This window comes from Porites lutea, chromosome 7 (assembly GCF_958299795.1).
Source record: "Porites lutea chromosome 7, jaPorLute2.1, whole genome shotgun sequence".
NCBI classification, from domain to species: Eukaryota; Metazoa; Cnidaria; class Anthozoa; order Scleractinia; family Poritidae; genus Porites; species Porites lutea.
In genome coordinates this window covers 26,669,608-26,694,861 of record NC_133207.1, presented here as the reverse complement: position 1 = coordinate 26,694,861, position 25,254 = coordinate 26,669,608, and the positions used below count along the sequence as shown (strand labels likewise).

General features: G+C 39.2%; 2 protein-coding genes across 2 annotated transcripts; one reads left to right on the top strand and one right to left on the bottom strand.

The window, feature by feature from the left end:
- The first annotated feature begins 3,098 nt into the window (after nucleotides 1–3,098).
- LOC140944125 (cocaine esterase-like) lies at nucleotides 3,099–10,842 on the top strand. Its single transcript, XM_073393248.1, has 8 exons — nucleotides 3,099–3,249; nucleotides 3,838–4,056; nucleotides 4,413–4,635; nucleotides 5,244–5,316; nucleotides 6,821–7,124; nucleotides 8,067–8,495; nucleotides 9,064–9,418; nucleotides 10,225–10,842. The coding sequence occupies exons 1-8, from the start codon at nucleotides 3,102–3,104 to the stop codon at nucleotides 10,592–10,594; spliced, it is 2,121 nt and encodes a 706-aa protein (XP_073249349.1). The 5' UTR covers nucleotides 3,099–3,101; the 3' UTR covers nucleotides 10,595–10,842.
- A 1,783-nt stretch (nucleotides 10,843–12,625) lies between these two features.
- LOC140943155 (neurexin-1b-like) lies at nucleotides 12,626–18,587 on the bottom strand. Its single transcript, XM_073392214.1, has 2 exons — nucleotides 17,785–18,587; nucleotides 12,626–15,176 (listed from the first exon to the last, which is right to left on the bottom strand). The coding sequence occupies exons 1-2, from the start codon at nucleotides 18,509–18,511 to the stop codon at nucleotides 13,885–13,887; spliced, it is 2,019 nt and encodes a 672-aa protein (XP_073248315.1). The 5' UTR covers nucleotides 18,512–18,587; the 3' UTR covers nucleotides 12,626–13,884.
- Nucleotides 18,588–25,254: the final 6,667 nt, after the last annotated feature.

Sequence of the window (25,254 nt, the reverse complement as noted above, 5' to 3'; positions counted from 1 at the left end):
ATGAACTTATAAAAGGGATTCCAAAAGCTGAGCGCTGGAATCTGCTGTATGTGTGTGACGCGTGTCTGTCGTGTTCGCCACACGCGGACGACACGCGCAGTTTTTTTGTTCGTTCCCAGTCTCCTTCTGAATTATCCCCCACTGTTTTTCAATTGGAGATAAACCTCGTGACAGATAGATCTTCTGGTGAGGAAAACTCTTATTTTTATTTATATATTAATTTATTTTCTTGTCTTTGTGTCGTGTTATCCAGATTAACACGATTTACGGCTCTCCATCCAAATTGATTGCAGAATTTTTGGGAAAAAAAATAGAGTGTATAGTTCCCAAGCAGAGAACATGGCCGCCGCGAGTGATCGGTGATGTGTGCCGTTAATAAGTAAGCTAAAATGCCTTGATAAATGACCCCATTTAACTTTTTACTCGAGTTGGCGTTTTTAAAACATCAACAGATACTTCAAATACTAGGGCATTGCCTTGTCTTATTTTTCTTCAATGTCAATTTGCCTAGTTGTCCCTCACCTTGGAGGAGGGTGTGTGCGGGGGGGGGGGGGGGGGGGGGGAGGGTACTCGACCAATATTTGGGTATGGCAATATCCTCAATTTTATTGCCATGTTTGGGACAAACAACAAAATCCACACTGTCTTGTTTTGAAACCATTTATTGTGTGACAAAATTATTGCAGGAGAGCAAATTTATGTTACAGTCATTGATTTAGTTTTGAAAACTTGGAGTATAATAAAATTTCATCAAGCATATCAAATCAATCATATACTGTACCCCTGCTGTATGCAATACCCTGTTTATAACTGAGGACAGACCTGCACAAAATTCAATACCCTGTTTAGGACAAATTTTCACGCAATAGTATACCCTGTTTGGGACAGAGAGGACAAAAACCATACCACGTCATTCAGCAGCACATCGCTACATAGACCATATAAGGGATTACACCCCCAAGTCCCCAAACAACTGCTGCAGAAATTCTGAAAGTTTATCCCTTGAGGGGTGTAAAATGGTTCCTTGAGAAAGCTGGGTCTTGGAAAATTTTGGCCCATTCTCCAATCTTGGAAGCTCTTTTTATGGGTCTCTAAGTCTCATTTTTGGGTGATTTTGCATATTGGAGTATCAAGTGTTAATTTGTAAGTCTCAGTCTATTTGGAAACCAGGGTCTCGCAGTCTCGCAAAGTCTCAAATATACTATTCTCAGGCCCGTAGCAAGCATAAAATGACTGGGGGAGCTGAGCGAGTGGCCCACATGAACCCCCCACTTCGGTCCCTCGGCTAAAGCATACTTCTTGGTACATGTCAAATCACTACATTCATCTACAATACCTTTTGTTCTTGTCTCTAATTTTCCGTTTGTGTTGACTTTGACGAAATAGAGAACTTGTTTGGGATATCGTTCACAGAAAACTTGCCAAACAATAATTGCACCTTTCGGGTTGTTCTTTGATTCGGATTCTTTCTTCAACTACACCAGGCTCTGTGTCACTAGTGCATGGTTATATCCACGATAAAAGTGTTCCCTGCTTATTTTCTACTTGTTTGAATTTTTTTACGGCGGCTCTTGCGAAGACATTGTAAGACTTTCAATATAAACACGTAAAAACCTAAGTTTTACTCTAGTACAGTAGTATATTTTACACTGGCGGACCTCTTAGGAAACTAATAAAGTTCAAGAGGTCAAGTTCAGGGATTGTCATTGGTGTATTTTGATCCATTTTGCTTCTGACTATTTTGATGCTTAATAAACAGCTGATATTTAAAAGCTGTTGGTTGTTTTTAGCAGAGCAAAAATATTGCACAGAAGAACAACAGTACAATATAATCTTACTATGATCAACAATACTTTTGAAACTTTAGCTTCCATTGACAGCTGTCCATTTTAGTAGAAAAATTTCACTTTTGTAGCAGAATCTAATTCAAGTCTGAAAATTTCTGGGGGGGCTTGAGCCCCCCCCTGCCCCTCCCCCCTGCTACGGGCCTGATTCTATACCCCTTTCTAATGTTAATCCAGGCTGCAGAAGGCCTCGTTAAGTAGAGGTTTACAACTTTGTCACACACACAGCCTACAGATCATGGCACCAGGAAAATCAGGTGGCCAATGTTCCTATCAAGAAAATATCAACTCGCCCATTGTTTTGACTGTTTTGCAGCCATTTTGGCAAATATCAAGAAATGCTATATACATTTCTTTATACTTTTCAGCAGCAAAAGTGTTTTATGGAGAACACTGAAGCAATTTGGACCTGCATCTTCAAAATAATATCTAGAGTGAAAATGGAGATGTGCTTCTGCGATTATCTTCTTTGCATTATTCCTTCAATCTGCGCTTCACATTTTATTTTGAAGTTCTTCATCATTTCATCTTCATTTTTCTTCGCTGGTATACTCAATTCATGGTTAATAATTAAAAAGGCTATACTCCACATTTCAAGTGACAGGGATGATCAGAGGATTTTTTCTGGGTTTGAAATTAAATTTTTCGATTTTGGGATTTCTTTTTGGTAGGAAAATTTGGGCAAGTATTTTTTCGGCTAGTTTGATTTATCAAATTAGGGATTTTTTGGGGTATTCAAAACAATCTGAATCTCATGTCCCGGCCACGTAGTTCTACAAATAAAGTAAAACCAAACTTGTTTTGTGATTGTTTAAATATTTAACGCATTACAAAACAAACACAAACATTCCATTGCTAATGTTTCCATTTTTCATGTTATATCATTTAATGCTTTCTGAAAATTTTTATGGCTCAGAAATTGACAGCATGGGATTTTTTGGCGGTTAAATTTAGGGCAAGGGATTTTTGTGAGTTTTGTTTGAAGCCCTAGGGAGTTTTTTGGGTTTTGATTTTTGTCCCCATTTGATCATCCCTGTCACTTAAAAACTGGATTATCACCCCTGGGGCATGGGTATCACAAATATCAGGGTTTGAATCTTGGCAAGCCTGTGAATTTTTTTATTCTAGTTTCTTTTCCCAACTGCTTATACAGTGTAGTTGCATCTTTAACTGCATAATGATTTTCTTTGCATTTATAAGAGTATACTGTTGTTCGTGTTCTGTGTTGTTCATTTGACCAGTGTTCATTCATAGACTATGTTGTACACTGTTAACCGTACACCTTTGGTTTGGATACCAGTACGTGATGGTACCAAACTAGCTGCTAAGCTTTGGATTCCTGGAGATCTGGTTGATAAAAGTACAGTAACAGCTAATGAAGTTACAAAATACCCAGCTATTTTAGGTAAGAATCAGAATTCTTTGTCTTTCCGATAACTGATGCCTAGTAGGTGGCTTTGTGAGAAATGGATTCATAAACGTTTCTTGCTGAGCTGCCTATAGCCTCCCAGTCACAGTTGTTCGGTTTTATAAAAGGGCTTTTAACACCTTATTAGTAGTATTTTGGGGAGGAAGGTAATATGACTCCCCTAAAATTGACTGCCTCTTCAGTCTGAGGACTCAGAGCTTGTCACCTTGTTGTGGTGGTCAATCTTGCATGATCCTAAGAACTGTATGGGAGCTCTGGGATCGTAATAGAGCCATGGGTTTTCCCCCTGGTTGGTCCAGTCAAAGGTAGGAGGCTAGAATATGGACAGTACCCTGGTCCTCCAAGTTGAGGGTTCGGCATTGGACCAATCACCCCCTGCACACTGTAAAAACCCATTAGATCATGGCTCTCTTGGGGAAAAATGATGTGATAAGAATGATGATGATGATGAAAAATGACTGCATATTAGGCTAAGCTGTTGCTGGCCATGCTAGCCTCCCCTATTGTTCTCCCAGACATATGGGATTTGTTCACATTTATACACAATTTATGCATTATTTGCAGAATACCTTCCATATCGTCGCACTGACTGGACGGCTCAGAGAGATGAGAAAATCCATTCATATTTCTGTGCCCATGGTTATGTGTGTGTGCGTGTGGACATGCGTGGAACTGGTGATTCTGAGGGGTATTATTATGATGAATATGAACAACAAGAACAGGAGGACTGTTGTGATGTCATAAGCTGGATTTCTTGTCAACACTGGTGTACAGGAAATGTTGGTAATTAATTTAAAATTGTCACTTTCTTGTTTTCAGGGTGACTCCCCTTTATATTGATTTGTAAATTCTTAGTGTCTTACACCCCATTTACACTGGTCAGTACAATTTTTTTAAGGGACAAAAATTTGCAAGGATCTGCCTTTCGTTTACATGGGACCTGCGGAACTGTGTAAGTTTTTGAACAGGTTCGTGTAAACGGTTTGTCTGCAGTTATTGTTTGGGCCAAAATTTGGTTTATATATACTGCATACCCGGTCTTCTCAATGTACGAATGCATGACTCATCTATGCAGCTGTTTTGCAGGGCAGGACTATAAAATAACTTTTTTATTTGAAATGATTTTTGTTTTTTTCCAGGTATGTACGGTAAAAGTTGGGGAGGATTCAATGGCCTTCAGGTGGCTGCAACTCGACCCCCTGCCTTAAAAACAATCATTTCCACTTACTCCAGCGATGATGGTTATGCTGATGACGTACACTATCGCAGTGGGTGTGTTCTAGGGAGAGAGATGCCATCATGGGCGCACATAATGTTCCTCTGGAATGCGCGCCCTCCCCACCCAGAGAGCCTGGGTTCGAAGTACGGGTGTTTTCTTTTTTCCTAGCTTTTGTCTAGCCTGTTCCGAGCTCAGAAGTTCTGGACGCATAATATGGAACAGGTCTGGCATTGTCTGGCAATTAAATTACAACGGGAGTTATTTAAGTCAAGCTGCTTCAATCTTACAGCTCCGAAAAATGTAAACGATTATTGTGAAAAAGCTAGGGCAAAACTCATGAAAACTGGAGAAGGGCCTATGCAAGCTTCAGAACTACTTTTCCCTAAAAATTACTATTTTTCCTGCAAAGGAATGTTAAGAGTGTAAATCAAATTGCTTTCTTTGCGATGCAGAACAAAAACTGGACAATTTGTATGAGAAGGGGAAGTGAAGATTTCCTTTGTATACGGGATTGGCTAAAGTAGAAAAGTAGAAAAATTATTCTTAATTCTAATAAGCAGCGATAATCAAAATCTAAGTAGACTTAGCAGCATACGTTTGTGTGTCAAAGCACGTCTATTTCTCTAGAATAAAACTTCTTGCGCGAGAAGTGGCCTTCAAGTAGCAACAGGTGCTACGAAACGTCGTTCCATGTAAATTTTCATTTTATTTCTCCATCGGTTTAACTCTTTGTTTTTTTGAATTTCATTAGATGGAAAGAAGTATGGCTAGATCGCCTGAACAAATCCAGTGAACCTTGGATTCACAAATGGATGTCACACCAGGTCAGCGTGCGCCAAAACCTGTGTCCGATTTTCCGGGACAGGTAGAAATTTAGTTTGGACATGTAAACCTTTGACGTGACTTGTCCATGGGACAAGCTCATTTTTAATAAGAAAAAATACAGCAACAGTTGAAAATTGACTTCAAATTACAGTAGAATTAAAATTTATGTTATTAGTCATAAAAGTAAACCTCACGCTGGACGAAATAAGGTTCAATATTGCTTTTAACTTCGCCATTCTGCGGCCATTTCATTTGTTTTTGCGAGCTCCGATTGGCTCAGGAATCTGGCATACAGTCCTGTTGAAGACGTTAGTCGGGTCATTCCTGATATAAGATTGTGCATGATATCATGATATTATATTTAGGTTTATTAAAGTCAAGAACAATTTAAAGGGCTAATTATGTGATTAAACGCATTAAATGCCCGATTGTTTTTGAGTTTCGAGTTTTGAGCAAAACGTTTTGGACAAGAGCTCTTGGGTTTCGGACAACAAAATTTAAGGTGATTCCCTAGTAAAAGAACCTAACATAGATTGTAGGTGAAACTTGGTACACTGATGTAACAAGTCAAGAAGATGATAAAAAGGTAAAAAAAAGTGGGGGTCACCGTGCTCGTTTTGACGTCACAATGCTGAGAAATACGGCTATTTTGGACCCTTTGTCAAAAACCGCGCGCAGCCCAAAACTAGACAAAAACGAGAGATTTTTTCGATGATGCATGTGGTATCGCACAGAATTTGACTTTATTGTATTGTTTATCCACTTAAATACCAGAAAAATGCCTTTTAATGCTCTTGTTTTTATTTTACGCTCCAAAGTAGAATTGAATTGAACACGCGCTTTTCGACCCGTGATAGCTCAATCTGTACAATTTAGTAAAATTGCCGAAAAACTGAACATAGATTTGTGCCAATTTTTTTCTCATCGAAAGGAAGCACTGTCCTTATTAAAATCATGAAATAAAAAATGGGGGTCACCGTACTCGTTTTTGCGGTAGAGCTGCAGAAAGTGCGCGACAAATGCATTTTCTCCGAGTTTTGAGAGAGGACTGGGGCGAGTTTCAAAATAGAATGTATGTGAAAGGGGGAAGAAAGTATTAAAAAATCTGTTTTTACAGAATTTACATCGAGATACCACATTCAGGATACAATGTGATAAAGAAAGCGTTTAAATAAAAATCAAAGTGAGTAAGCACAAGTTAAACATCCACTATCGAGGTTCTCCGTGAGGAAGGCGAACTCAGCAACACGCGTACCGCCTACGTTATGCACATTCCCAACACATTGAGTCTCACCTCGGCAAGAAACAACCGCAAGCAAAAATTCCAATAGCGTTTCTCTTCAGTCAACTTCATTTTAATAATGTTACTTCACATGCTCTTTTTTACGGTGGCCATCTTGTTATGCGCAGTAAGAGATGCGCAGTGCAAAACTAGGGAATCACCTTAATATCGTGCATGTCCGAAGGCCAAGTGGATAAGAAAATTTTTCTCTTATTCTGCAGGTGCGTGACTCCTACTGGCAGCACGGCTCCATCTGTGAAGATTATTCCTCCATCGCTTGCCCGGTATTTCTGATTGGCGGTTTTACGGATCTTTACACAGATAGTGTTTTCCGTATGCTGGAACATCTAAAGTGTCCAATACGTGCGCTCATTGGCCCATGGTCCCATGAATGGCCCATGGACTCCTCGCCAGGGCCTAGGATAAACCACTTGAAAGAGTGCCTCAGATGGTGGGACTACCATTTAAAGGGCTTGTCCACTGGTATCATGGATGAGCCTGCTTTGCGGATGTTTTTGAGGGATGGTATGTGTTGCAAGAGGGTCAAGCTAACTGTAGTTAGGTTAAATTCTAATTGGCATTTAGTGATTACATTTCATAATAGACTTACTTCCACGTTTTTTTTTTAACTTTTAACCCAGACCGGTTAGCGAAAATCCTTAAACGCAGCTGGAAGAAAGCGCTTTAAATTCAGTGGAGTTGCCAAATTTTTAGAGTGATTTGTTGAAAAAATAACGAAGATATTAATGGCTCCTCGAAGTTGCGGGATTTTACAGACGTTTGTATGGTTGGAGGGAGGGGGGAGGGGGGCAATTTCGTGCCCACCACCATACAAATGTAACTAGAGACCTTTAAATTCTAAGGCGAGTACGACTACGATTACGAGACTTTCTCAATACTAAGTAGTGCACGCGCCTGAGCCAGTGTCATTTTGGCGGGAAAATGTGGTAGCCGTCGACATTCTACTACGAGTTTTCGCGCGAATGTCGTGGTGGCGAAAACAAGATATCAAATGTTAAAATTTTTGTCATTTTGCGATCGGGAGAGCGCGTAACCTCTTTCCGTAAAGATAACAATGCTAACTTTTCTAGCGAACAATGGTAAAATAAAGCTTTCTGGGAAGTCTATATTTTGAGAACACGTGAAAAAACTTCAAGTCAAATCTTGTACTCGTGGTCGTCCTCGTCCTCGAATCTAAAGGTCTCTGCTATGTAAAATATGGTGACTTTAGGAGCAATATCTTTAAATTAATTTAAATTTTGGTTGTTTGTCTTAATAGGTCTTAATATGATCTTCCTAGTCCTTAACGGGTCAGGGAAATTTTGAGAAATACCTTGAATGCCGGCTGGTTCCCTTTAATTTTCCGACGAAATACTTTTCCCGTTTCATGTGGGAGTACACACCCCGTTTCGGGATAATCACTATAAGCCATGTATTGCGTGTTTACACTACATGTTCTGTTAACAGGCATTTCAAATGCACACAAAAAAGACGTTTGGCCGGGCAAGTGGATAGCAGAAGATAACTGGCCCTCATCAAATGTACTACTACAAGAACTTACTCTTCACGAAGACAGACGTTTGGCAACCGAATCGGAGGGCAGAGAAAAAAATGTACTCAACGAATCTGAAGCTAAGGTGATTATTAAGACCTCCTTTCTAAGTGGGTCGTGGTGTGGTATCCCCTTAGCGTTCAGCCTTGAAGAGCTTCCAGTGGATCAACGCCTCGAGGACGCTTTGTCTGAGTGCTGGGAGACAGCAACGCTTAAAGAGCCTGTCTCAGTGGTTGGATTTCCTGAGGTTTATTTACAATTGAGTTGTGATAGACCCTGTGCATTGGTGGCTGCGAGATTGTGCGATGTGTTCCCGAATGGCGAGTCCTCCCTCATCTCAAGAGGTACAATCTACATCATGTCCACTTGAATTAAACACTCAACTTATCCTTAGCAATTTTTTATCATACCAAGCAATTCACTCTACCTTGGTAATGTGACTAGAGAGAGGTGTGGCTAATAACCAGCTGCGAGCAGATTCGCGCTTCGGTGTCGTCTAGATAAGTCGACTTACCTGGGAAAGTTCGAAGCGCTGCTCTGTTCGTAAGGTAGTTCTGAAGAAATAAAAAAGATACCAACAAAAAACGGTATTCTCTTGAATCTTGAATGCACGACAAACAAATTTGCGCGGAAAATCTTTTTCTTATGGGGACAAGCGACGCGAGGTGTGCGTGTGTGGGAGCGGGTGGGGTGGGAAGGTCGGAAGAAGAAATCATCTTGTGAGAGGTGCTCTTTCGTTCACCCTCGAGTTTTTTCTACGTGACGAAACCAAAGGAAAGATTACGTCATGACCAAAGGGATTCTTGCTTTGAGGAATTTGTAGTTTTTCGTTTCCCCAGTATGCGGCAGTACAGCTTCTTCAAAGACTGACCCCTGAATTTAAATATATTCCCATCTTTTCTTTTTTCCCAGGGGTGTTAAACTTGGCCCATCTACGAGGACATTCACCTGAAGAAGTTAAACCCGTACCAACTCATGAAATCTTTCAGGCACGATTGAAACTGGATTCCACCGCCTATAGAGTCGCCGCTGGACATAAAATACGGCTAGCACTCTCATCGGTCTATTGGCCGTTTGTTTGGCCTTCGCCTCACGTGACTTGTCTCTCTGTACATACGGGAAGTAAAAGTAAGCTGCTGCTTCCAGTTCGAGTATCAAACGAAGAAGTCAACAAGAGGGACTCTCAGTTAGGGGAGTTTGAATCTTCTGATGCATGTAAGCGTTTCACCTTACCTGTTGAATGGAAGAGAAAACCTCAAAAAGCAAGGTATGTCAATTACGGTGCCCTTAAAGGGACAACTTCACGGTTTAACACATGTTCGTTGATCAAAATGCTGTTTTTTCTGCCAGGACATGCTGTATCGTCTATGAAAACAAAATGATCATGTCATAATGTTGTCAAAGAACCAATCTGCACACTACCCTGGCAGTTACTTGATTAACGTAGGTGCAAATAGCTGTAAATTAATCAACCACGGAATAAAACCTTCAGGTCAACAATGAATTCAACGTTGGTAGTGTTGGCATAATACACTAATTTTTCTGCGATTTTAGTACTCCTCCATCCCACTTCAGGTTACTCTGAAGTATACTTTGAAATACACTCTGAGATCGCTGAGATACATGTGGAAAAAAGTAATTTAATTAATGAGCATGCGCTGAACCGTGAACCTGTCCCTTTAATGTTGCCAATGTTAGATCAAAGTACAGTAGTCCGGTAGTAGTTGTTTTTACTTTCTCAAACATTTGCTCGCAAATGTGCAGGGTATTTTTTACCTCCTAACGAGGGAGTTTCGGCCTGATTAATGGATTCGACCCCTGGCCACGTTAGCGAATAAACACAAGTTCAATCCGTTACTACTGAAGAGTGCACTGTATCGAATTGGAACGGCTCTTTGATTGGTTTCGAGGGCGTTTGACTTTCGATTAAGTGTCAATGTAGTCAGTGTAACGGTTACACCCATCTGCCTCCTTATTTGATGATAGTTCATGTCCCCAACAATTTCACCTGAACATCATCTTGAGAGGTTTTTTTCAATCTCCAAAATCGCTTTCCTTCTATTGTCCTCGTAGGAACCTTGATATTGGCTTTCTGTCTGACGAATATAAACTCACGATAACCTTGGATGCTGGGTGCGTTGTGCTAAAAGACACCAACACGGTATATGATGAGACACGCACTGAAATACACACAGTCAAAGAAGGCCAACCAATCACGGCTAAGGTCGCCATTCATAGCCAGGTTACTATGAAAAGAGAGGATGAGACTGCTGATCAAAGTAACAGTGGGCGTAACCCATGGAACACAAGACTCGAAGCTGCCAGTGAGATGTGGGCGGATGAGCAGTTTTTTTATTTTGAAAATCATTTAACAGCTTGGCATTGTAGTGAAGAGTGTTTTGATAGAAAGTGGACGAAGAAAATAGAGCGATTCCATGTTTAATATATATTTTTTTTAGAATACTGATACTTACATTAATTTTTGGAAGGATTTTAATAAATAATGGTTTGAATTTTTGCCGGGAAAATATAGTCTTTGAAATTAACATCTCAGAGCCATTTTCAAGTTCGAACAAAGTTAACCGAAGATCGTCATCATCTAAATTAAATTAAAGTAAGGCTAAAATTAAATTCCACCTGTTGAGTTCTTTCTATGTCAACTTTGCCCGTTGATCGCTTGTTCAACCTATTACTCTTCATCTTTCCAAGTTTTACTGTTATATTCCGGGATTCCATTTAACGAGAAAATTATTTCTCCGCCTTTCTAAGAATGTGATGCGAAATCTTTGCTAGTTTTATCAAGTTCTTTGTTGGTGGTCCAGGTCATCTTGAAAGTCAATTCCTCCTCGTTTTTTTTGTTTGTTTGTTTGTTTTGTTTTGTTTTAATCCCCTGCACATCCCTCGAAGTCAAAGATTAAATCAGCGACTCTGAATGTAATATAGTTTCTTATTTTCATGTAGATTTTATCAAAATTCTTTTGCAATTTATCGGTACTTTTTTTGAGTCTCAATGTAAGTAAGTAGCTTAAAATGAATAAATTAATAGAGGGTTAGTGAATTGGATGAGTCGTGTAGGAAGGTGTATCAAGCCAGTGAAGCAAATAAATTATTCCTGATGAGGTTTGCAAGCATCCACGGTGAAAGCGGCTATTTGGGTTGGGGGGTGGGGTTGGGAGTTGTGGTGGATGGATCTGTTTAAGAAGATGTGAACGGTGTAAGCGTGTAACGGTTCCGCCCAACCATCCGGGTGGAGTCGCAAATTTATAGGCAAAGGACAATGGAATAATTGTCAACCAATAAGAAAAGGGCTGATGCCTTTGTTTAGCCAATCATGACGAGCTTACGTATTGAATAATTTGTGTGAAAGGTCAACGTCGAATTAGCAAACAAAACCTATTATAAAGAAACAAGACAATAACAAAACGAATTCAAACCACAACATAAATGTGTACTTAGTGGTTTGTTTGAACGAGTGAAACTAAGTGTTAGTTGTCGAAGAAACAGAAAACAAGCGGCTTAATTTTATAACTATCGTGGTTAACTATCGACTAAATAACCGGTTTATTCACGGCTTATTACATGCTTTCTCGCACGCTTTCTTGCTTTTCTCTATTGTCTCTCGTAGCGGTTTTGAATGAGTAATGTTTATACTCCGCTTAATCTTTTGCCAATTCCATATAACCAACCATAAAGCTGGGTAACATACTCGTTTCGTAAATCGAATTGGCGCTGATCTAACTATAGTTAAACCTGCTTAATTACAAACTCATGGGAAAGACAAGTAAAGCGCTTATCAATACAATCATGGTTTTGAGCGCAAACCTTAAATGAAAAAGAAGCTTCCCAGCGCGCTTTTAGATAAGAACGGAAAGGACTGTACACTGTGTTCTCATGATCTGGCCTCTGAGCATCGACAGATCAAAATACACTAATAGATGAAATGTCCATAGAAAAGTAGACTCGCAACGGCCAATAACATAAGAATCAAACTGCAAATCACTGAACACGCCGCCAGCCATTCACGTTCCAGTGATCGCACAGATATGGCAAGAATTAATCTCCAAAACAGAAAGCGGGCGAGTCGCTACGTGAGAATAAAATTTTTAAAGTAAGTAAAATCCACATGGGTAATAATCAGGCAAGAGAAAAGGAGCGTTAGATTAATCAAAACACCGCAGGCTAGACACTTATAAGTAGCAAGGAAACAATAAAACCAGAATGCGTTGCGTGAAGGAGAAGATTCCCATGACAGAGTACTAGTATAGCCAAAGGCCCAAACGGCCGCGCAGGAGCTTATCCCAGTTTCCTTAGCGTTAAGTATGCCTAGGAGTATTGCTACTCTCCCCTGGACGGGATGCTAGTCCATCGCAGGGTTACCACCCAGGAGTATGTCGCCGGTACCTATTTATACACCTGGGTGAAGAGACGCAGTGGAGTAAAGTTCGTTGTCTAAGGAAACAACGTAACGGGCGACGCTAGTATAGAGAAGTATATTTAAGGGCAACAGCTTAATTCAAACTGGCCTCATGTATTCTGCCGTTGTTCCTTTAAAAAAATTAAGTCGATCACGGGTTACTTATTAGAGTATGATATTTTATTGTAAAACAACGTACATTGTAAACAGCACAGCTGCAGGAAATTCGCCCTAAAAATAGACTAGTGTTTCTCACGGAGATATCAGCTTGTTATTGCAACTGATAAGGACCCTTTTGGAGAATTCCCTCGTGTAATTGTCAAACTTCGGAACGGGCAAACGAATGTAATGGAGAGATTAAGAGTCACGTTACGGCAAACGGCAAACGTCAGATTCAAGTTGATAATTTCTCAGAATAGAAAATAAGCAGATAAACATTGTCCAGAGCAATTCTTATGGATAAAATTGGCGTGAAACTACTTACATTTGAGTAGAAAAATAAACAGTAAACGACATTAAGGGGAAAACTTTGTCAAGTGTTACAAATTCACCTTTGCCGTTTGACGTAAACGTGACTCTTAATCTCGCTAATGTAGCTTACGCTACGCAATACAGTCATCGCTGCATTACCTACAAATTTAATATAAACGTTTTTTCAATAACGCAACAAAGCTTAAACAGCTCATTTAGGTTGTGATATAACAAGTTAATCAGTCCAGTATGGTAAGCAGCAGTCTCTTACGGTTGCTAAGCAACACAAGCAACGTCAGAGGGACCAGAGCTTACGTAACTGCACGCTGAGTAATTGGTATTGTAAAATCCAAAAAATGAGATTCTTTATCCCAGTTATACTATCACCAGTGACTCGGTGTAGATTAACGTTATCAATTTTTGCAAATTTTGCATATACATTATAATAACTTTGGAAATTAATCTATGAGTATATACCCTATTTAATTGCTGGTTGTCGGGAAAATAATGAAACCATGAAAGATAAAGACAAATTATTAGATAATATCCATTCTTTGTTGTATGATTGACGCTGATGTTTTATAACAATGGTACAAATACATAAGGCGACTTTCAACCTCGTTCCCAGGTTTCTTTCCTACCTGGAGAGAGGTTGGGCGATTTTCCCGTTTCTCCGCTACCACCTGTATCGATCGTTTATGTATGCAGTTTTTTTGTTTCTGTTTTTGTTTTTGTATGTTCATTTGTTTTTTAACGTGTTCGCGATGCATAAATAATATCAACGTCTTATCGACAAAGAATCCGCAGTACAAACCAGAATCTGACTTCCCGCTGAGGTGAAAATGTTTTCAAACGTCTGTCATTTCTGCTTGCAAACATCTCTCTCTGCTGCCGTTGTGCGTTCCGTTCCGGTTTGGATCTTTCTTGTGTTTACATAGCCACCAAATGGCAAAGATACAAAATGCGACAAGAAGGGTACCAACCACAATGATGCCCGCGATCAACGCCCATTTTCTAGTGCTGTCCTTCTTCACAATCGCACGCACAACTCCCTTTGTGTGATTGCTACTAGTGGGGACTGCTGCGAGAGTAGTAGTTAGTGACGCACTTCCGGCAGAGCCCGTGTTAGCAGACCCCTGACCAGATTCACCAACGTCGTCACACATGTCCTCGTCGTCTTCAATGCAATTTATTCCGGTATTGACATCGGGTTCTCCGACGAGAACAGTCTTGGAATTTACCGAGGAAGTCTTTGTTGGCAAAATTTTAACAGGCTTTTTGACGCTGTTGTTGGTTACTAAATTTGGGCCAGTTACATTGGTCTCTTTCGTGTTATCGCCTGACGACTGACGATTTTCGCCCGAAACCTCTGCCCTGTCACCCGATCCTAAGGTATCGGAATCACAATCATCTTCGTCATCCGAGCACGGTATCTCGGAATTTCCCGCATGTGACGTGGGGATTCGTGAACCGCCGTGGGTGGAAACATACGTGGTTGCTGCTGGTTTTTGTGAAGTGGGACGGCTACTTATAGCTGTTGTAGATTCTACTGTGGTGACTTTCAGCGTTGTTGGCTCCGGGTCTCGTTCACAAGTCGATCTTGGCCGTCCATGCCGTGTGTAGACTTCTTCTCCATTAACAACTCCTTGAACAATATCTACGCCGTTAAAGTTGATCTCTTGCAAACAGCCTTCAAAGTTTATTCCCGACGAACGACTGCTCGAAAGGAAATGACTTGTGGGCATGCCGCCAATAAAGATATCCCCTTCCCCGTTTCTTAGGTCAAACGAAATAAATTTCCCAGGAAAACGTCGTGAGATCTTTAGATCTCCATCAAGAATCAAAGTAAGCTGGTTCTGGTTCCTTGTAACGCGAACAGAATGCCATTCGTTATCATCGCACGCTTTTTCACGCACGTGCACGTTTAACTCACCAAATCCAAGATTCCAGCGTAACAAAATAAAACCACGATAAAGTTCGATGAGAAAATAGTCTCGACCGTTGCCGCACTCTAAGAGCAGACCATTCCGTTTGGCTGTTTTGAATCTGAAAATGATCTTATCCAGCTGCGTTGAAATGGCTTTGTTGGAACGGTTGTATATCACATAATCTGATTGTTCAAGACCCAGAGCAGGAAGTGCTGCGAATGGAAGAAAATTAAAAGACATTAAGTGATGCAGAGGATAACGGGAATGTTGCATGCCAAACTAGCGATCTCAGGTAAAAAGTGGGATCGGAAGCCTTTGGTATAAGTTCTTTGAGGCGATCAATTAACACAGCCGGTCGGTATTTCAGGGTTTTGAAAGTACACTATGTACAGCGTAATTTCACCTGAAACTTAACAAAACCGTAGTTGATAATCAGTTCAATAATCAACCCAGATCCCCTACTCTGCATAATGAGAGCTTCTTAACCCGGATCAACTTTCCTAATTCCCACGTGTTTCGTTTTCCGCGTGCCGAATTTCGCTTTGCTTTAAAAGTATTCAGGCGAGGTTTTTGACCGAACAGTGAAGCAAAAGCCGAAGGCAATTATTTCAGCACGACAAGACAGCTACAATATATCCAAGAATGATTATAACTTCATTGAGTACGTATGGTTCTTGCAATAAGGTTGTAGCCCGATCACGGTTATATGTTGTCCCAACAGAAGAATCTCCACTCTGTCAACGATGAATATAATTACTTTGAATGTGGGGAACCATATATAACGCTGAGCAAACCTCAGACGGTTCTTCTAAGTGTTTTTGGATCTCGTATTGATTATCCTACCGGATGACAATAATTTAAAAAGTGCAAATAAGCTGTATGAATTGCAGGGTTAACATTTATACGGCAATAACGCCGACACTTTTAATCAGCCTAATATATCGACTAGTACCAAAGGAGAAATTTATTGACATTTTTTTAAGCCAAAAAAAAAAGGAATTCTTTTTAAGGGGCCAGCTTTATAGAGAAAGTTTTGCATGTTTTATTTATTTATAGGGCAAAGAATATGAGCTTTTGTAATCATTATTTATATATAATTTAATTTTTATATTGTATCGGTAAATTGAGTTTCAAAAAGACAGACAAATACGTTTGAATAGTGAAGCATAGACTGCGCTGAAAGGATAACTCAATATCGCCTAATATCGCTTCCTACTGATCGATACATACAGTGCATTTTTTCTAGAGTATTTTTATGTGACCGTGGTTTATGTGTAGACTCTTTACAACCCTGCTTCCACTGACTTTTTTCAACTGGAGTTCGCTTGGGACAAACTCCGCTGGATTTACGTTGTTGAACTAAGCCTAACAAAGCCACGACTTGTCTTGAAGCTGCCAGGGCTGTCTGTCTTAGTGTTAAAAAAAAAGAAAAACAAATAAATGAGACAAGATGACCGGGAGAGTTTTCATCAAGCAGCCTTTTAGTTTTACCGCATTTACTCGATCTTCTCTTGACTCTTGACTTGTTACTACCGTTTTCAGAAGTTTCAGCGTTTTATCTTACGGTAGTACTTTTAAAAATCAACTGCACAACGTTGAGGGTTTGACTTAGCAATGTAAAACAGATAATCAAATTTTGGGGGGCTTATGAACGACTCTGTGTTGAAGTGATGAATTTTTTAGAGGTATCAAAATAACACGTGGAAGCTATTAGGGTGGCGTGATTTTCTAATCGTCTGTTTCTATTGTAGCGTGGAAACAAATTAATTTGTATTATCATGGCTTCCGGCCAGCTCTCTATCATACTAGAATGTATCTAGTGAGGAAGTAAACTGAATTTCCCATCTCAAAAAGATATAATCTGGTTGGTAAGTTAGCGGTGAACATCCGAAAATCGAACTTTGCACTGATAATTCGCAGCTTGTGAGGTCGAATAAACATCACAAGTCACTATTCTCTCGTCACACATGTTATAATATTTGTCAGTTTTTATCTTTCAGTTTTTCTTTTATAATTTTTTTACTTTGTCCAAAATTAAAGCTGTCATTGCTAAGTAGCAATGTCAAAGCTTCATGCATCTGAATTGTATCGTCGCGTCATGCGCCACGATTAATGGCTGAAGGAGTTGTTCCGGAAATACGGTCGAGGTGAAAATTCTCCCTTTTAAAAATGTCGAGGTTATTTAGTGGTTATGCAAGAGTCTTTACATGCAGTTATAGCTTATGAAATAATACTGAAACGCGATCTGGGCGCAACCATAGTACATCATAATGTTTCTTCCGTAGATCGACTATAGATCGTTCAGTTGAGATAATTAGTACGTTTAAGTTCAATGCATACGAAAGCTTCAGTTAACGTTGAAAACCATCGACTAATGAAACTGGAAAGTGATAATTGATTCTTATTTTGTGATTTCACCATGACGAATAGTTAAAGACGGGAAGCGATGAAAGGTGGCTGTATTCTCAAGCTAAATCACAAAGCAGGACAGCCCTAAGAAACAACCGAAGGAAACGCAACACTGTTCGCAGTTGTTATCCCAGGGGTTTCTTGTTACTGCTGAAGGCGAGTGAAACCTCGATATAACGTTACGGCCAAGGGACTGGCAAAATGCGTATGTTCGCTAGCGTTATATCGAGGTTAATTTTGATATATTTTACTATTACTGGGGTAAAGAAAATCTTTCGTTATATCGTGGACTTTGTTATTTGGTTCGTCTTATCGACGAACTTGACGAGGCTGTAGTATGTTTGTAATTGGGTGCTTATTGTCTTATTGTATTGATAAATATTGTGTAGATTAGGGATTGAGACTAGATACCTTCATCGCAAGTTCTCCCTCTGAATCCTGTAGCCGTGCAATCGCAAGCAGTTGCGGTGAATTTGTTCAAACATCTGCCGTTGTTTTGGCATCTGTTATTTTCATGGCACATGTTAGTGCATCCGGCAGCTACTTTGTTCGAGTTCTCCACGACCGCCTTGGTTATTTTCTCTTGCCCAGCCGTGTCCTCAAGCATCTCCATATACATAACACATCCTACAAATCTGTTCAAAAGTTTAACCGATGGCTCAGTTACGCTGTTCAGTCCGGGCGGCAGTCCGCCAAAATATATCGGGCTTATAATCGTAAAGCTTGTCTTTTCGCGACTGCTAATAAAGCTGCTCTCACTGCGATCCAGTGTGACTGTCATCTTCCCTTTGCTTCTCTCTAACAGCACTTGATGCCACAGTAAATCGTTCAAATTTTCCCCGACGTCCACCGACATTGCTTTAAATCTCGGTCCGTGTTTAACGGTTAACAAGAGCTTTCCATAGCTCAATTCAACGCGCAAAAAATTTGTCTTTCCTTGGTCATCCATGTACAGAAGAAGCGCGTTGGACAGAAAAGTCTTAAACCGAAATCTTAGCGCTCGATTTACGGACATGTCCCACTTTTTACATTGGAGAAATGAGGCTTCCTCGTCAATGAATGTCTCTGCAGTAGATTCGTGAAGTAGAAGAGCAACCCAAACGTAAAATAGCAAGCGAATGTTCCTTAGCGTATCCATTGTCTTAGAGTTTCTTGTGTGGTGAACTTTGTAGAAGAAAGGGGATATCTTGATTATATCAATTGTCAAGTTTACTTGAGAGAGCAAACAGATAAGCCATTTATATTGACTATTTGATTATAATTATCAACCAATGGGGAATGTGCAACTCAAATAAACAAAATACCAATTAACCACTCCTTCTATTATTCTCTAGTGAAACTTGACGCGATCTATCACTAACTCAGCTTGAATTGACTTGTTTTTTTTATCATCACCTTTCTTGTCCCTAAGATAAGTAAAAAATTAACTAGACAAGTGACAGTGTAATCAACCTGCGTGGCAGACGCGCGAGAACGCGAAATGAGATAGCGTCCATTCTTTTTTGAGCTCCTTTCCCATGCGGGCAAGTAAAGTTCTAAGCATGTCTAAGTAAGAAGCAGGAATGTCGGACTAACATTGCTAAATTCGCTCCTTCCTGCTGTTATTTATTTATTTGATTTAAAAAGATAATTTTGCTCTTTCGTCTCAAGAGTCTCTCAGCCTCTGTCGGCTGGGTTTTCTGATTCAATTTTGGAAGCAAGGACTGACTGTTACAATAAAGAAGGACCGAATCCTAATAAAAGATCTAATCAGCTATAAGTGGAAATATAGAAACACAAGAAGATAGGCTGATTTAACAGTCGGGAAGACTGGAAGGAAGTTAACCTATGAATTTGAATTCAAATAAAAATGAATATATAACTAAAGAATGACGGCTGTTGCAATCCCCCTGCAAAAGTTTCGGTTTCGTGTCGCGTCTTTGACCCAATGAGTTCACAAGTGATCCTTTGTAAAGTTGGCTGCAGCGGTCGTCGTTTTCGTCACACGTTTTTCCATCAAATCGTCGGTTTTAAAGAAATCGTCGCATATCAAGAATTGTTTTGCGTGATAATGATACTGGAGAGCTTGATCAACCACGACGACGACGATAGAAACGAGAAATGACAAAACAACTGAAAACAAAAACTCTCTCGTACAGCACTCTTTTAATTTGGCAGATCGCACGACTTACGGGTCCTCTGCTTACATACGTTGTCAAACTTTAGAAAAATTGATCGGAACAGCAATGCGATTGTTACTTGTACCTCTAATAACAAATATGACTATTAAATTAAGCAATCAGGAAATTCAAAAAGTAGATAAGACAAAATTTATTGGCATAATAATCGATCAGCATTTAACATCATATCATAAGTCATCAGTATTGATTATATTGTAACAAAAATCTTTAAAATTATGGGAAAACACTGTAGAATTCGCTTCTTTGTCGATCAGCCACTTTGTTTAATAGCTTGATTTATCCATATCTCCATTATGGTAACATAGTTTGGGGAAACAACTTAACTATCCGTTCAAGACTAGAAAAATTGTTAAAAACTGCAAAACAGGCATTGACACGTATAGTACATCTATCAAATTAATGATTTTCTTGTAGATACATTCTCTTATGAACTTAGAACAAAATCTCTTCCAGTGTATTTTAATGATTTTTGTACAGAAAATACTGAACGGCATAAACGACTATACAAGAAAAAAAATCTACACAAAAAGTTTAAGAGGACAAATTTAGGTGTTTATTCGACTAGAAATAAAGCAATTGGCATATGGAATACTATCCCAGGTAAAATAAAACAGTCTGTTTCAATTAATAAATATATTTAGGAAAAAGATCAAACAGTTTTTATTATCAGAATAACTATTGTAATCAAGGCTTAGTTCTAGGTTGCTATTTTTGTATGCTTATTTCAAATAGTGTAATACAAGTAATTTTTGATAATCCCTGATACCAAATATATTAAAGAAATATATTAAGGTAATTTAAAGGGGGACTACCCTGTAAAAGCCTGCAAGGGTTTCTGTAGTCCTCCTCTATTTCTTAATAATAATTAGTTTGATAACATGTACCAGTGATTAAAATGGAAATAAACTTGAAACTTAAGATCGTCTTGTTTTCATCAAAAGCGATCACCGCGACTTCGATTTCGTCGGAAATACCTATAGAGAGGTTCACTTGACAAGATGATTCTCCGACCTTTTTTAATTTTCCAGTACAACTCAGACAGAAAGACTTATTTATTAAAAGTGAGCCACAGGGGTCCAGGAGTCCTGTCCACACTAAATTTGAAATGCAGTTCTGCTGCAGATCAAGCAGTGCTCAGGTTCTCCTTGCTTTTACCGTCATGTCTGACCGCGCATACAGTAAAAACCCGTTTTTATATATCGGGGTAGTTATTGGCAAGTTAGGCTCAGTACATATGATGTTCTTATTTATGAACTTTTGTTGACTACCAAAACTGAATGAATAAACTGTCCCTTGCACGACCCCAAACGGCATTATATTTTAAGTTTTATCGTGTTCAAATAAACTAAGGATAGGTGATAAAATTTGAAATCCCAAGTCAAACTCCTATTTTGGCTAAAATGTTTTCAGCCTGTTTAGGAATAACTGTAACCTTAAAGTATTGTGTGTTGTGTGTGTTGTTGGTGTTGTTGCATGTGTCTTACCTCCTGAACACCGGTCTGTAACGGACCCAGTGGAATCTGTCTCTTCACCGGGTTCTCGGAGTAAACGTCACCTGGTTGGTTTATTTCCCAGTGGGTTTTTTGAATTTGTATAGTCCCATAAAAGCTTAATAAAGGGGTGGCAGGCCTCACATCTTTACCGGTATGAAACCTTTCTGACCTTTGTGAAACCTTTTACGCTGTATCAGAAACACTTGTGAGGACAAAACCACATCGACAAACCAGTGAGGGTCAATTCCGATTTATTCAATACCTCCATTTCTCGTTTTTTTTTTTTCTTTTCTTTCAATTTTCTTTGACTCTTTCTGCCCTAAGGATCAGCTTAATGTTTTACTCCTGACAGCTTTAATTTTAAAATTTGGTATTTAGTGCTCTTGCGACTGAGTGAACAGAAAGATTTATACTTTTTTTAAGCGAGCTCGATCACCGTCGGCACCCTCCAATTTTTTTTGTCAATGGTAACAATGTTCTTTATTTTTTATTCTTATTAACAAATATAATATAACAAAATACACTGCATGGTTTTTATAGGAGTCACAATAGAAAGTGACCGGGGAAGCAAAGATTAGCGGAGTAGAAACAAGCTATTCGCCAGTCGGGGAGGCTAAATTATGACTGGGTTGACCAAAATGGAGGTAGCGTGGCTGAGCGGTTAAAGGGCTGGGCCCAGTTGTTCGAAGGCCGATTCGCGCTTAACCCGGGGTTAAATTTAACCCTGATTTCTTTTCCTTGTGTTCAAAAGCATTTTCTCGGGTAATTTTCTCTGTTTATTTACTGAGCTTGCCATCATCAACTTGTAGACAAAAAGAATTAAAACTGAAATGCTTTTTAAGCTTTCAAATCTGAATTCAAATCTCCGGCACTAACCCTGGGTTATCTTAACCCAGCTTTGAACAACCCGGCCCTGGACTTGTAATCCGAGGCCCCGAGTTCAAGTACCGCCCTGAAGCTTGTAAAAAGCAACTGGTTCGCCTCCTACCAGTTGCTAGACTACGAGTAGTCCCTCATTTTTCCTCAGGGATAGTAGAGTAAGAGAAACGCGAGCGCGCGTGAAAGTCACACCTTTTCTCGCGGGGGTGATTTTCACGCGCGCTCTCTACTATCCCAGGAGCATCATTGATGACGCAATTGCTAGTGATTGGCTTTTCGAAAGCAAAAATAGACCTACTTGTGAAAACGCCGTTGCATAGGCGCAGTATGGAAGTTAGACGCTCCGGGTTATAGGCTTCCTGACTATCCCTGATCGTGCATGGGGAGAAATGAGGCTACTCGTAGTTTAACCAGTTGGGATTCTTAACCATATTATGTTTCATTTAAGTTATTTGTTTCATTATCCCTGAAAAGCCCCATCAGGGGAGTGGATAATTAAGTATTTATTTATTAGTTTTATTTATTTATTTATTTTTAGACCGAATTGAACCACTGGGTAGGTTTCATTGGGTCTGATACAGCGTTTTTTTCCTATTTCTTACTCAGGCTTCTCCTAAATCCAAGGTTATCGTAAATGCATGCGCTTCTATGTTTGCTTTAAACAAAAGACCAATTGTTTCTTTTTCCGATCTTTTGAAAACCTCGGGCTCCCAAACTGTCATTAGCATAAATACACTACTTTCAAAGAAATATAAACTTAAGTCTTAGAAGATGAAGGTTTATGCTGCATGTGTTTATGTCAGAGTTGATCTTCAAACCATTGAGAGCACCCACGCTATGTACGGGTAAACAACTCACTAGGTATTTCGGGAGCCGGGAATCGGCTCCTGGTAATTTGTTCAAATACAAAAATGTTGTTGTGTGAATGATAGTCGATGCGACACCGTAAGCCGTACGGTGAAGTTTTCTTCAATACAGTGGTTTGCGCTCAGTATATTAAGGTTTGTACTAATCTTTCCTTCGAAGGAAAAAAATTGGATTACGGTTGCAACTTGATGATCCTTAAATCACACACCTTTTTAACTCCTTCAAATAACTGCGCTTAACCACGAAATAACAATTATGTTTTGGTTGTTAATGTAATCGAACTTTGTTTTGTTTCTTTTTGTTTTGTTTTATAAACTTAAGTTGAATCGATAAATGGTCAATACGTAAGCTCTCCAAAATTGGTTAATCCATGACGTCAACCTCTTTCTCATTGGTTGGTAAGTATTCCATTGTGTTTTTGCCTATAAATTTGCGGCACTATCCGGATGGTTGGGCGGAATCGTAAAACCATCGTACCATAAACATCTCTGTTACACACTTCATTCAGTTCATTCTGATTCACTTCACCCAAAGGATCTCAATCAGATTCAATTCATTCAATTCTCGCGATTCGTTCAGTTCATGTAGTTCATTCAATTCACTCAATTAATTCATTGAGCTCAGTCAGTTCAATTGAATTCATTGAAATCGCTCACTTCATTCAATTCCCTCAATTTATTCAATTCATTCTATTCATTTCAGTTCGTTCAATTCAATTCATTCCTGTTCATTTATTCAGTTCATTCAATTTGCTCTATTCATTCATTCTACTCAAACAATTCATTCTATTCATTCACTTCATTTCGTTCATTTAATTTGTCTAATTCTCTTACTTAATCCATTCAGTCTATTCTATTCATTCAATTCATTTAGTTCAGTTCATTGAATTCATTGAATTCACTGAATTCAATCTATAGATCAGTTCATTCAATTTAATCGATTCAGTTCATTCAATTCATTCAGTTAATTCAGTTCACTTAATCCATTCAACTCACTTACTTTATTCAGTTTATTCAAATTATCCATTTATGTTCGAAGTTTTATTTTGTGAATGGGAGAGGGCGTAACCCTCTCCTTCATTGAAATTAACCGTGTTAACGTTTCTAATGAAAAGGACTGACATAAAGCTTTCTGGGGTTGTCTATTTTTTGAGCCGGGGAATACGCGAAAAAAAACTTTACTCGCCCTCGTAGTCGCATTCAATCAGAAGGTCTGGATCTCTAATATTTTCGAAACAGAACGAGCGCTACAGCTGTAGCAAGAGCGGGCTCTCAAGTTACCTACAATCCTCTGCTCCCTGTGAATTCCTTTGCGGTATTAAAGTAATGAATTGTTGCTGAATTCACTAGTTTTGACTTTGATCACTTCGGCTGACAAAGCCACAGCAAGACACGAGTGCTGTGTAAAGGCTACCACCCGTCGCTAGGTTCGGAGAAGCAAAAATTACCTAGAATTTTCTATAGCTTGAGGAAGGCTAAAAATTTCAGTAAATGACCGTTCCATTCATGCATAATTTCGAAGCTTATCTAATAAATTCCCTGCGATTTTCAGAATTTCTGAAGTTTAATTTTTCCCATTTCACTACCCAGGTTAAGCTATTTTTCGTAGAGAATGGAAACCTAAAATTTTCGGAATCGAAAATGGGGTGCAGAGACGAATCAGAAAAATTATTACTTTTGTAAAGTAAATTACAGCTAAAATTTTCGGGAAAATAATACTGAAGCCCTTGTAATAGTTCGAAAAGACTCAAGTTGCCCTGATGACCGAACAGAGATAATTTTTTTAGCACCACTTAGAATACATTTCTAGAGATCTAAAAGTACTCTGGCCTGGGTAGCCTGAAAAGTGTTTGTGGGTGCTCCTGTTTCATTGAATGCAAATTCACCCCCCAGTTCAGGCTTGTCAGCTAAAATTTTGAATAAGCGGTTGCTCAGGCACTTTTTTAAAAAATCGAATTTCCTTTTCAAACTGGTAGAAAAAAAAATTATAAATAACAAATTCCTACGTCAGAGTCATGCGAAAGTGACAAGTGTTTGGCTGAAAGCTTTTTCAGTTACCCTACTGATGTGCGTGACACTTATGACAAGCGCTGCTTTTTAGATTCGTTCACTACCAGGCTAGGTATCCACAAACAAAAAGTCCGCTTTAATCTCGTGAAGTACTCACGAACAAATGCATGGTGCTATGCAAAATACTGGAGTGCTGTAGAGGTTTTTTTTTATAAAGACTGTCTATAAATGATTACCTCATATCGAAACACTCAAACATCATGACTACACTAATGTCTGCACGTGTCTTCTAACATATTGATATGCGTTAATAGTAACTTACTTCATACGTGGAAAATGAGAAGTGCCAATAAAACACCAAAAGCTCACGAATTTGCTGACGGTTCCCAGAAAAACGGAAAGAAAATTGAAACGCTGACGTAGTGCCTTATTTTTATGTGGTCACATGATGAC